Source organism: Sceloporus undulatus, chromosome 7, assembly GCF_019175285.1.
Source record: "Sceloporus undulatus isolate JIND9_A2432 ecotype Alabama chromosome 7, SceUnd_v1.1, whole genome shotgun sequence".
Taxonomy (NCBI): domain Eukaryota; kingdom Metazoa; phylum Chordata; class Lepidosauria; order Squamata; family Phrynosomatidae; genus Sceloporus; species Sceloporus undulatus.
This window is the reverse complement of record NC_056528.1, coordinates 47891069-47902810: the sequence shown is the minus strand read 5'-3', so window position 1 is coordinate 47902810 and position 11742 is coordinate 47891069. Positions and strand designations below refer to the sequence as shown.

The 11742-nt window shown below is 45.1% G+C and overlaps 1 protein-coding gene across 3 annotated transcripts in view; it reads left to right on the top strand.

The window, feature by feature from the left end:
• Positions 1 to 8150: 8150 nt before the first annotated feature.
• Positions 8151 to 11742, top strand: part of LOC121936866 (phosphatidylinositol-binding clathrin assembly protein-like) — a 41411-nt gene continuing 37819 nt past the window's right edge. Inside the window, exon 1 of one of the 3 annotated variants that reach the window (XM_042479537.1) lies at positions 8151 to 8635. In XM_042479537.1, coding sequence (XP_042335471.1) covers positions 8506 to 8635 — 130 coding nt within the window. In that variant the 5' untranslated portion in view covers positions 8151 to 8505. Of the gene's footprint in view, positions 8636 to 10391; positions 10650 to 11742 lie in introns of those variants that run through there. The other 2 variants (XM_042479534.1, XM_042479535.1) reach the window with 2 other exon arrangements.

The window sequence follows — 11742 nt, the reverse complement described above, 5'->3', positions numbered from 1 at the left end:
TGGGGATCTGTCCCCCTTCTCTGTGGCTGATGCTTAATGACTTCCACAGGGGCTTCTCTTGTAGCATCAGAAGGGACCATCTCTAAATCTCAGATGTTGGCTCTGTAAACTTGGAGCTGGGGATAGTCCAGACCCGGCAAACCTGCAGCTAAGAAAGACTTGGAGGTTCTACTGAAAAAAAATGTCAGTCCACCCATGAGTATATCCATAATGCAAAGGTGAGATGATGTGCAAATCTTTGCTTTGTGGGGTCTTAAGGGAGATGTCCCTCCATGAATATCCTTCCATGAGTTTCAGCCAGGAAGGAAAGGTGACCAACAGCATCTGGAGAAAAGAGTCAGAGCTGTTTCTGTTGTCTAATGCTGCCATCTGATGTGTGAGTCACAGAAGGAAAGCTCAGTAAAAGCAACTGTACTTACCATAGCTTTTGCAAGGGGGCAGGGTGACATCTGAGACTTCTGCTTTAAATGGTAGTAAGATCTTCCAAACAAGCATCTCTGGATTTTAAAATGCCTGTATTTCCTACATTCTTAGACATGGAAGAGATCCTCAAGGGATATCCACTCCAACCCTATTCTGTCATGCAGAAATATACAATCCAAGCACTCCTGACAGATGGCCATCCATCCCCATCAGTGTGCCATCTCCATCCACAAAAAGCATCTTCATCTGGTGTTTTCTTTCAACATCATCATCATCAACAACAACAACAGCATCCAAGAAAACATAATAAAAAGTGGGGAAATGGGGAGAGGGAGGAGCAAAGAGTAAACTTAATATATGGAATTTACATAGGCGTTGCTTCTCTAGTTAACAAATGATTCAGTGACTGCTTTAATTGGGAATAAATATGATTCAGGGTCTTTACCCATTTGGATAGATCGATGGATCAATGGCTGGATATATATCCAGCCATTGATCCATCCAAATGGGTAAAGACCTGGATATATATATATATATATATATGGATATCCAAATGGATAAAGACCTGAATCATATTTAGTCCCAATTAAAGCAGAGTCATTGAATCATTCATTAACTAGAGAAGCAATGCATATGTAATTTCCATTAATTCAATGAACTACTCTAGTTTGGAGGACCAATAAGAGTTATTGTTGTTGTTATTGTTGTTCTGTGCCTTCAAGCAGACCCTGACTTTGCTGTTGTTGTTAACTGCCATCAGGTTGACTTCGTCTCATGGCATCCTTATGAATGAGGGACCTCCAAGACACCCATACATAGCCCTGATCAGGTCTTGCAAACTCAGGGGCCTTTTTTGGCCAAAAAAAATGGGACTGCTGGGGGCTTGTTGGGAGTTGGATCAAGACTCACACTTGACCTCCAAAGGACCAGACTTGGCCCATGGTCTGAATATTTGCCATGTCCCGAACCTACAGTGTGATGTCTTTACTTGGACTTTGATTTCATCACAAAGTTGGTGGCGGTGGAGGGTTCATCAGTCATTTCAGTGCCTTGGAGAGTAAGCAGAACCTCTGTTGTAATTTTGGAGACATTAAACAAAGAGACAGTTTACCATTTGGATCCTGTTGACAGACTAGCTTCTGCATTCCAGGGGACATGATCCCAGTGAGACTGCTTTGATCTCTATGGACTGCCCTGGGCATTCCTCTAAAGCAGAGGAAGTCCAGGAGATGAAAAAGGAAACAATCTCGGTATGAGCTATTCTCTTGTACCATGGGTGCATTAGTTCCCCTGCTCTGCATCTGATGTCTGTGAAATCTTGGAGGGTATGAAAGTAAATAGACAGCATCACAAAAATTAAGATATCAATGCTCATAGAGATTAGGAGGGGTGGGGGATGAGAAAAGACAAGATCCAACAAAGCAACACAGAGTGAAATGAAGACCCTTTAAAGCTGTTTGCCAAGACAGAGGGGCAGACTGGACATAACCCAGGCAAACAGAGCTGGATACCTGGTCAACAGGGCAAAGTCAAACCCTGGCATTCCAAAAGTTGTGTCATGCGCTATGGAGGTCAATGGACTTTCTCTCTGCTGACCGAAGGGGAAAGTGCTCATCGGCAGATAAAAAGAGGTCTGCACGCTAGCATCAGTAGAGTCAGTGCAACCAGACGTTAGCAAACCAAATCTACTGGTACATTTTGTGCCGCTCACGTAGGGTACCCTCAGGTACCGGCTGACCCAGAGGTCCCTGCATTTCCTCTGGAATCCATCCCACCTGAGGCCCTGGCCCTGAGACTCCAGGTTTTGTGGATCGTCTCCAGGCAGGAGATGAAGGTGCAAATCCTCCAGTTTTGGTGGGCTCTGCTTCAGACACGAGGAAAGGAAAATGAATGTTTGCTGTAACAAAAAAGACCCCAACAACTCAATTTGGCTATGCGTTGTGTTTAGCGACAAGAACTTTTTTTATATAAAACATAATGCAAACAGTCCCGCAGGCCAAGATGTTTTCAGCTGACTTCTGCTCCAGTTAGATATTTAGCAATACAGTTGCCCAACCAATTCCTGGTGTGAGATTCGCTTCCTTTTTCCTAGTACATGGGGTGCGGCAAGGGAAAGAAAAAGAAGATAAAAGGCCCCAAATATCTGGAAGGTCTGTGCATATTAAACTTGAAGAGGAGACCCAAGTGACCCTGAAATGGCAATCTGTGGAGTGGCGGTCCCAGGCATTTTAGATAAGGGAGATTCAACCTGTAGTATCAAGAAAATAGCATATACAACTCAAGTCCAGGGGATCGGACTGTAGGAGCATATTCTCCCATTTTTTGAGATCCTCTGCAGAAGCTCTTCTTTCTGTCCCATCACTTTCACAGAGAAATGTGATGGGAAACACATGAGAAGGCCTTCTTTTTGGTGGATGCTCCCAGGTTCTGAAACTTTTCCAAGACAGGTTAAACTGGCACTCTCCTTGCTATCTTTTTGCAGATAGATTAAGACTTTGTTTTTACTTCAGCACACTTTGAAGGCTGCACAAGGGCCCTGCAGAATGGTACAGCAATGTCTGTGTTCTATCCCTTGTTTCAATGGAATGTTTTACATTGGTTTTTAATTTTAGTGGATAGTTTAATGGCTCTGGCAAAAAAAGCAAACTCCAGCATCCTTTCTTAGCTTGCCTGCGCTTCCTCATTAATAACCTCTGCCATCCTGAGCATGCTCCGACATTGCTTGGCCGCAGGTGTCTCCATTTTCATCTGCAAAATGCTGGAGGCTATGCACTTGCATCTTTTCTGCAATCGTTTGGCCTGGAAAGATAAGAGCCTCGGCATTATCTCCCCACGGGCAGCTGCACAACTGTGCAAGGATGTCAGCCAGGGGAGCTGATGCTGAGATTATCAGGCTAGAAACACACTCTTCTGGATCATGTTCAGGGGAGTTGTCCAGGGGTGTTACAGTTGGCCTGACAAGACCCTGTTGGGCTGCATTTACATTTAGGTGATGGCTGCTTAAGAAAGATGTGCCATCACACCTCTGAACATCCCATGGAGAAGGTGCCTAACCCATTGCATGGTTTCAAATGCAATGATTTCCAGTGGAGGTGGTTGAGTTCACTCATTTAGGTGCCGGTCATCAGGTGCACAAAGAGTGGAGTCCATCAAGGGATCTACGAGAGAGTTGTCTGGAAAGCCATTACTGAGCATGTTAACATCTTGACCTTCTGGCCTTCTAAGCCAGAAGCTTCATTCAGCCCTCCAGACAGGATGGGCCCAAGGCATCTTGTCAAAGGACAAGATCACGCCTTTCACAGATAAACACCAGGACACCACATCCAAGTCTGGTCAGGATGGTAAATGCTAACACAGGTTGAGTCTCCCTTATCCGAAATGGTTGGGACAGGAAGTGTTTTGGATTTCAGGGGTTTTTCAGATTTTGGAATATTTGCATGCATATATGTAATGAGAAATCTTGGAAATGGGACCCAGGTCTCAACCAGAAATTCATTTATGTTTTGTATACACTTTATACAAGTAGCCTGATGGTAACTTTATAAATAATATTTTAAATAATTTTGTGCATGAAACAAAGTTTGTGTAGACTGAACCATCAGAAAGCAAAGGTGTCACAATCTCAGCCACCCAGGTGGATAATATGGGATTTTGGAATATTTTAGATTTTGGAATGCCAGATAAGGGAGACCCAACCTGTCATGAAGAAGAAGAATACACAAGCAGTTTGCTGATGCCAACCAAGTGCACCAACTGGCATAGTTATGCCAGCCCAGTGCATCAATGTGATGCCGGTCATGCTTTCTCCATTAGCTCCCTGAACTCCATATTGTGGTACGTATTCTGCTTTTGTACCATTCGAGGGTGGGCACTGTCAGAGCAAAGCATAAGTGGCATAATGCCTGCAATAACTACATTTCTCCCATCCTCCCTTCCTTCCTTGCTTCTTCCCCCGCTTTCCTTCTTCTATGTCGCTGTCTCCAGAAATCAATCAGTCCATTCTTTAGCCAATTTTTTTTAAAAGCCCAAAATATGAAATTGAGGCAGCTGCCAAGTTATAATTTTAATCACAAAATAAGATATTTTTAAAAATACAGGAACAGGTGCAATGAAGAACAGTTTGGGGAAAGCAAACCGTTGCTAAGGTATGGGTGGCTGTTTCATCATTTCCCAAACCTAATGGAGTTGTTCCTATGGCCCTACAGCTTTGGGTCTGTAACTAAGCCAGATGAAACAGCAGAACATGGAGGGTGATTTTTCTCCGAACGGCCGTTACCAACAGGATTTTTCTTTCTACTTGAAACGGAGCCAGCATCTGTCCTGGCCGGTTTCCTATGGAAATGGGTTGGCTGGCATCCACCCATTAAAATGGCCATTGCACATAAAGCTACAAGGAAAGCTTGCGTTTTCTAAATCTACGGACCACATTTCAAGCTCACGGGCCCCAAAAGCTGCGTTTCCATGACACAGAGACTTTACGGGACACCTGTCTGACTGCTTTTTGTTTTCAATGTGTGTGTATATATATATATACGTGTGTGTGTGTATTTATTCCTGCTCCAATGAGCAGTACCATCAGCAAGAGACAAGACCCCTTTCTCTCTAATGCTGCTGCTCCAGGCATCCCTTTCCAGATGTCATCTGACTTCAGGAGTCTTGTCAAAGCCTTCATTGTCATCATTGTCATCTCAATACAAGCGCCTCTCTCTCTGTTTCTGCTGTCACCAACCACCCATGTTCGGAGATGGGCAAATCCACTTTGGCTGGGCTGAATTTACTGCAATCGGTGCCTGCATAAATGCACACACCATGGCCTACAATAGGGGTTCATCTGCACTGTCTCACAAAACTACAATTCACAGAATGCCCTAGCATTGAGCCAGGGCAGTCAAAGCAGTCTCAAACTGGATTATTTCTGCAGTATGTTTTGGAACATAGTCAGTCAAAAGACAGATCTGGGAACAGGGATTCAGTTGGTGTTAGATAGGTTTACACTCACCCTGAAAAAAACCTGCAAATGCATTCCTGCTCTTCCAGGTTTTCAAGCTCAGACCTGAATCTAGATGCACTGTATCTCCAAACTGCAAACCTGTATTTTCTGTATGTAGAGAGATCTTGTAGCACCCTTGAGACTCACTGAAAGAAGTTGGCAGCATGAGCTTTCCTAGACTTCAGTCTACTTCCTCAGATGCTTTTGGTGGAGTAAGCTCATGCTGCCAACTACTTTCTTTCAGCGAGTCTCAAAGGTGCTACAAGATCTCTCTACATACTGATTCAACAGACTAACGCAGCTATATCTTTGAATTCTACCTGTATTTTCTGTATTTATTTATTCATTGTAAAAACAGTACTACCTGCAGTTTCTGACTCATCTTCAAGGGCAACCCCTTGCAGAGCATATTAGAATATTTTCGGATGTGCGGAGCCTTCCCATTTCCTTCATTCAATACACAGACCCTTGCTTTCAACAGTGCAACAGGGTTTGTTCTGTACCAGGGGTCCTCTGAGGACATGAAATATGCCCATGCAGAAGTCCCACTAAAGAACTGCAGCATAGGAAATTGAGGCTGATTAATCCGCTGCAACATTCTTCAAGCAGAGAAGAATTCTGAAACTGGTATATTTGCATTAACAAGCCATTATAGCAAATGTGGTTAAATTGGTGCAAAAGATGTCTTCAATCCAGCTCTCCATTTCAAGGCTCTGTATGAAAATGATAAAACTTCCTGCCAAAAAGGGGAAGGAAATGGCTGCTTCATATGAATGAAACACAGAAGTGAAATCTTGCAAGCGGACTGCGCAATCTGACGCTTTCAAGGGCCATGTCCTCCAGTTTTTCGCAGGTGAAAAGCAGGACAATATTGGAGTGGGTCAAGAGGACAGGGGTTACTCATGAGGAAGAGCACGCAACCCAGGAGAATCTGCAACAGTTTGCTTTTGCCTGATCCTACTGGGAAGGGCAAGGTTTCACCCCTTCTTATCCTCTTCTCCTGCTGAACTGAGGGCAAACTACTTTTCCAGTTTGAACTCAGTTTGCATCAATCGAAGCAAGCTCAGGACAAAAGGGGGAAAGTAGGAGGAAGGAAGAGAAGTCAGGACACTTTAAATGCGGCTGAAAAAGTGGAACGACCAATGATAAATCGGGACTTTCTTTGCCGGATCAGAACAGCTGGGGAATAGGAAGGCTTCTCTCGCCAGATTTTCGTGGATCAGATGGAAACGAAACCTTCTCGGCTTGATACCTATGGGTGGAAGAAGGCAGAATCTGAACTCGAGTTATGCACCCCTCCATTTTTGTCCACCAGAAAGCTGCCCTTACCACTAGGCAGTGGGATTTTGCATCATCATCATCATCATCATCATCACCACTATTATTTTATTTATATCCCTCCAACTCTGACTAGGACTGAGGCGGCTTACAGTAAAACAGTTCAATATATAATAAAATAACAAAACATCCTATGAATCGGCAGCAAATTTTTGGTCAATCTATTATTGTTGTCACTGTTGTTGTTGTTATAAATACAAGGAAATTAGATAGGAGCTTGTGGAATTTTCCGTCTCAAAGTGACCAATCTTGGGGAGAGTAATTCTCAAACTCTGGACTTCCAGATGTTTTGGACTTTGGTTCCCAGTATCCCAGTCCTTTGGCTAGGTTGGCTGAGGCTTCTGGGAGTCGAAGTCCAAAACAACTGGAAGGCCAGAGTTTGGGAATGCAATGGTCCCCAAACTTTACTCTCTCAGATTGTTTTGGACTCCAACTCCCAGAAGCCCCAGTCAGTTGGGCCAAGAGTCAGGCATTCTGGGGGCTGAAGTCCAAAACATCTGGAGGACCAAAGTTTGGGAATCACTGCCAGTTGGGCCAATGATAAAGAATTTGGAGAGCTGAAGTCCAAAAACACCTGGAAAGACCAGAGTTTGGGAATGTAATAGTCCCCAAACTTTGGTCTTCCAGATGTTTTGGACTCCAACTCCCAGAAGCCCCAGGAAGCTGGGCTAATAATCAGGAATTCTGGGATATGTAGTTTAAAAAAACACCTGGAAAGGCCAGAGTTTAGGTCCCCAAACCTTGGTCTTTCAGATTGTTTTGGACTCCAACTCCCAGAAGCCCCAGCCAGTTGAGCTAATAGTCAGGAATTCTGGGATATGTAGTCCCCCCAAAAAACCCAAACACCTGGAAAGGCCAGAGTTTAGGTCCCCAAAACTTGGTCTTTCAGATTGTTTTGGACTCCAACTCCCAGAAGCCCCAGCCAGTTGGGCTAATAGTCAGGAATTCTGGGATATGAAGTCCAAAAAAACCCCACCTGGAAGGCCAGAGTTTGGGTCCCCAAACCTTGGTCTTTCAGATTGTTTTGGACTCCAACTCCCAGAAGCCCCAGCCAGTTGAGCTAATGTCAGGAATTCTGGGATATGTAGTCCCCCCAAAAACCCAAACACCTGGAAAGGCCAGTTTGGGAATCCCTGTGAGAACTGAGAAGCAGCAGTGACACCTCTCCATATTTTATGTTGCCTATAACACCTATCAATAAATAATAACAATAATAATAATAATAACAACAACCAAGTCAAGCCTTGGGGGGGGAGGAAAGGGGCATAAAAAAAGGCAGGGGGGGGGGGTCTCCATCTTTCCCTGAGGAGAAAAGAGCCCGAAAGGCGAGGCGTGTGCTGTCAGCTGACATGGCTGCTATTCCTCCTCAGCCTCTGAGCGGCCGCCATTTTGTGTGGGAGTGGGAAGGGGCCGGGGATAAGAGAAGGAGGAGGAGGAGAGAAACAGAAGGAGAAATAGGGGAAGGAGGAGGTGGTTCCTGGGCGAAAGGAGGCGGACAAAGCCGGGGCGGAACGGAGGGGAAGGAAAAAAGGCCGCCGCCGGTGTCCCCCCCGAGGGACCGCCCGGCCTCGGCTGCAGCGACTACGCAAGACCGCGGCTTCACCGCCCAGACTAGGCCGCGCCTGGCTTCTCCCATCTTTTCTTGGGCGGCAATCCCGGTTTCCTCCTCCTCCTCCTCCGCCTGGTGTTGGTGCTAGTCGCCTTCATTTTCCTCCTTCATTTCCCCCCTTCTTCTCCTTCTCCTTCTCCTCGTCATGTCGGGCCAGTCGATCACGGACCGGATCACGGCGGCCCAGCACAGCGTCACCGGCTCGGCCATCGCCAAAGCCGTCTGCAAGGCCACCACCCACGAAGTCATGGGCCCCAAAAAGAAGCACCTCGACTGTGAGTCCCAAAGAGAAAAAGAAGACACGTGTCTTTGTGTGAACGTGTGAATGGGGAGGCAGAGTGGGTTAGGAATGGCCCAATGGGAATTGGATTCAGACACACACAGCCCACCGTCATTAGGACCGAAATGATGGCTTAAAAAACCTAACCTGGGGTTGATATATTGGTTTATATTTATTATATGGTGATGTCCAAAAGGAAGAGAAGGCTTAGTGGTGCCAGAGAAGGGCTATGAAGCCCATTGGGTTGGCTTTGGTAGAGTCACACTCTCTCAGTCTCAGTAACTATAACTCCCATCATCCTCAAGGGAAGGCAATGGCAAACTTCCCCTGAACAAATCCTGCCAAGAAAACCCCATTTTTAAAGGATCGCTTTAGAGTTGCCATAAGTTGGAAAGGACTTGTAGGGCATTGGTTGGTTGTTTAGAATTAGATGATGATATAGAAGGCTAGAAATCCAGCTAAAGACGGAAAGAAAAGGTGTTTCCAGTACGCAAAAATGGTTAGGGAGGGAGTCGATATGTATGTTCTTTTTTAATGGTGTGAGCCGCTCCGAGCCTCACTTTTGGGAAAAGGGTGAGATATTATATAATTTCATAAACACACACACACACACATACCGTATATGTAAGTTAGAAAGGATTGAAATACACATGTCAAAAAGAGAGCTTTTAGGCATTGTTTGCATTGGAATCTGTTGCTGTGTGCCTTCAAGTCCTTCAAGTCCTTTCTGAGTTATGGGGCCTGAAGGCGAACCTGTTGCATGGTTTTCGTGGCAAGGTTTGTTCAGAGCAGGTTTGCCATTGGCTTCCTCTGAGGATGAGAGAGTGTGAGTTTGCCCAGGGTCCCCCAGTTTCATGGTTCAGCGAGAATTCGAATCCAAGTCTCCATTGTCCAGCACTTGAACACCTATGCCATACTGGCTTAGGTCTGGATAATAAACAGGGGACATTTGAAAGCTCTTCTTTCTCCTCTGTATCTTAAAAACGCATAGGATGGAGGCAGGGATGTGAGAATTCACTTCTATGCCACCTTTTTCCCAAGGTGGCTTACATACCCTTGTGTTGTTGTTGTTGTTGTTGTTGTTGTTATTGTTGTTGTGTGCCTTCAAGCCATTCCCAACTTAAGGCAACCCTATCGTGGGTCTTTCTTGGCAAGATTTGTTCGGAGGGGGTTTGGGCTTTGCCTTCCCTTGAGGCTGAGAGAGTGTGACTTGACCCAGGGCGCCCATTGGGTTTCATGGCCAAGCAGGAATCGAACTCTGGTCACCAGAGTCAGAGTCCAGCAGTCAAACAACTATGGCCAAGCTGTCTCTCTCAGTGCAAAGGGACCTTTGAGACTAACAGAGAGAGAGGCTGGTGGCATAAGTGCAAAGGCAGGCTTAAATTCATCCCAGACAATGAGGAAATTGACATAGAGTTCCTGTAGCTTGGATCAAACATTGATCAGAAAGGAGGCTGCAGTCAAGAAATGGGAAGGGAAGTAGGCAAGATCCTCAAGTGTATAGCTTTCTATATAACTGAGTACTGAAGTCAGGATCGTCCAAGCCGTTGTATTCCCCATCGCCAGCTACAGATGTGAGAGCTGGACAGTGAAGGAAGTGGATAACATTGACTTGAGATGTGGTGCCAGAGAAGAGTGCTGAGGATGCTGTGGATGGCAAAAAAGACAAACAAATGGGTCCTAGGACAGATCGACGCTGAACTCTCCCTGGAAGCCAAGAGGAGGAAACCGAGGCTGTCGTACTTTGAACACATCATGAGAAGGCACAACTCATTGGAAAATACAATAATGCTAGGAAAGGTAGAAAGAGAGGAAGATATCTACAAGACTAAACAATGAGGTGGATGACAAGGGGACTTGGAGATGTCTCATTCACATGAATCACCAAGAATCAGGGTCAACATGAAAACAGTTAACTACCACCGCATAGGTTTTAAAAGCTAAGGTCTACTTCCTCAGATGCATGGGCCAGATCTACAAAAGTTTATGCTATCAGCTCCTTTCTCTTGGTTAGTCTCAAAGGTGCCGCAACAGTTTCCCGTTGCATGCAGTTATTCCAGCCTAACATGATGTCTGTGTCTCTGAATTCTAGCCTTTAGATGACTCTCTTCTCTCCAAATGATGGAGATCTCAGGTTAAAGCCAGGGTCAAAAGAGGGAACTTAAAGCTGCTTTTGGAGTGAGCGGGTTGAAGCAAAATTACCCAGCTAGGCTAGTTCTGAAGAGACTTAACACCGGCAAGCAGAGCAGGATCCAGACCTATTGATGGTATTTGCTTATGGTTGTGAAGTGGGTTGTTGTTGTTGTTGTTGTTGTTGTTGTTGTGTGCCTTCAAGCCATTTCTGACTACCCTAAGGCACAGGGTTTCTTGGCAAGGTTTGTTCAGGAGGGGTTTGCCGTTGCCTTCCCCTGAAGCTGAGAGAATGTGACTTGCCCAAGGCCACCGAGTGGGTTTTCATGGCTGAGCAGTGATTCAAATCCTAATCCCCAGTGCTCTATCATGGCATGCTAGGTATGATAGGTATCTCTTTTTGTGGTTTAAAGCTGCCTTCTTATTCTTGCTCACCAGGAAGGAAGTCCTTTTGAATTTATTTTCAGAGCCAGTCAAACCAGGAGGAGGCTGCTAGGATAAATCTTAGTTGTTACTGACTGTCAAAGTCCACTCTCAATGGGGGTTAAGCTCAGGCCAGCAAGCAAAAAGATTTACGGTTGAAATGCAGCTAATGAGACAAATGGGATAAATTCATTTGAGTGGGTTTAAATCACAGGATATTATAGTGGAAACGTAAGCTTGATAATGAGTAGGAAACAAACATACACTATTGGAAAGTCTTTCTTATCCTCTCTCAATTAGAATCATTGAATCTGAGGGCTGGAAAGGGGGCCTCAAGGATCATTTAGTCCACCCCTCCCTGACATGAAGGAATAGACAATGACAGCATTTGTCCAACCTCTTTTTAAATAAAGAAGGGGAATGCACCCTCACTTCTGTTCCAGAGTTCTCATAGTAAAGAAGTTCTTCCTAATCTCTCTTTGTGCAATTTGAATCTTTTGGTTTGTGTTCTAGTCTCTGGAGCTGCAGAAAACAAGCCAGCTCCATTGC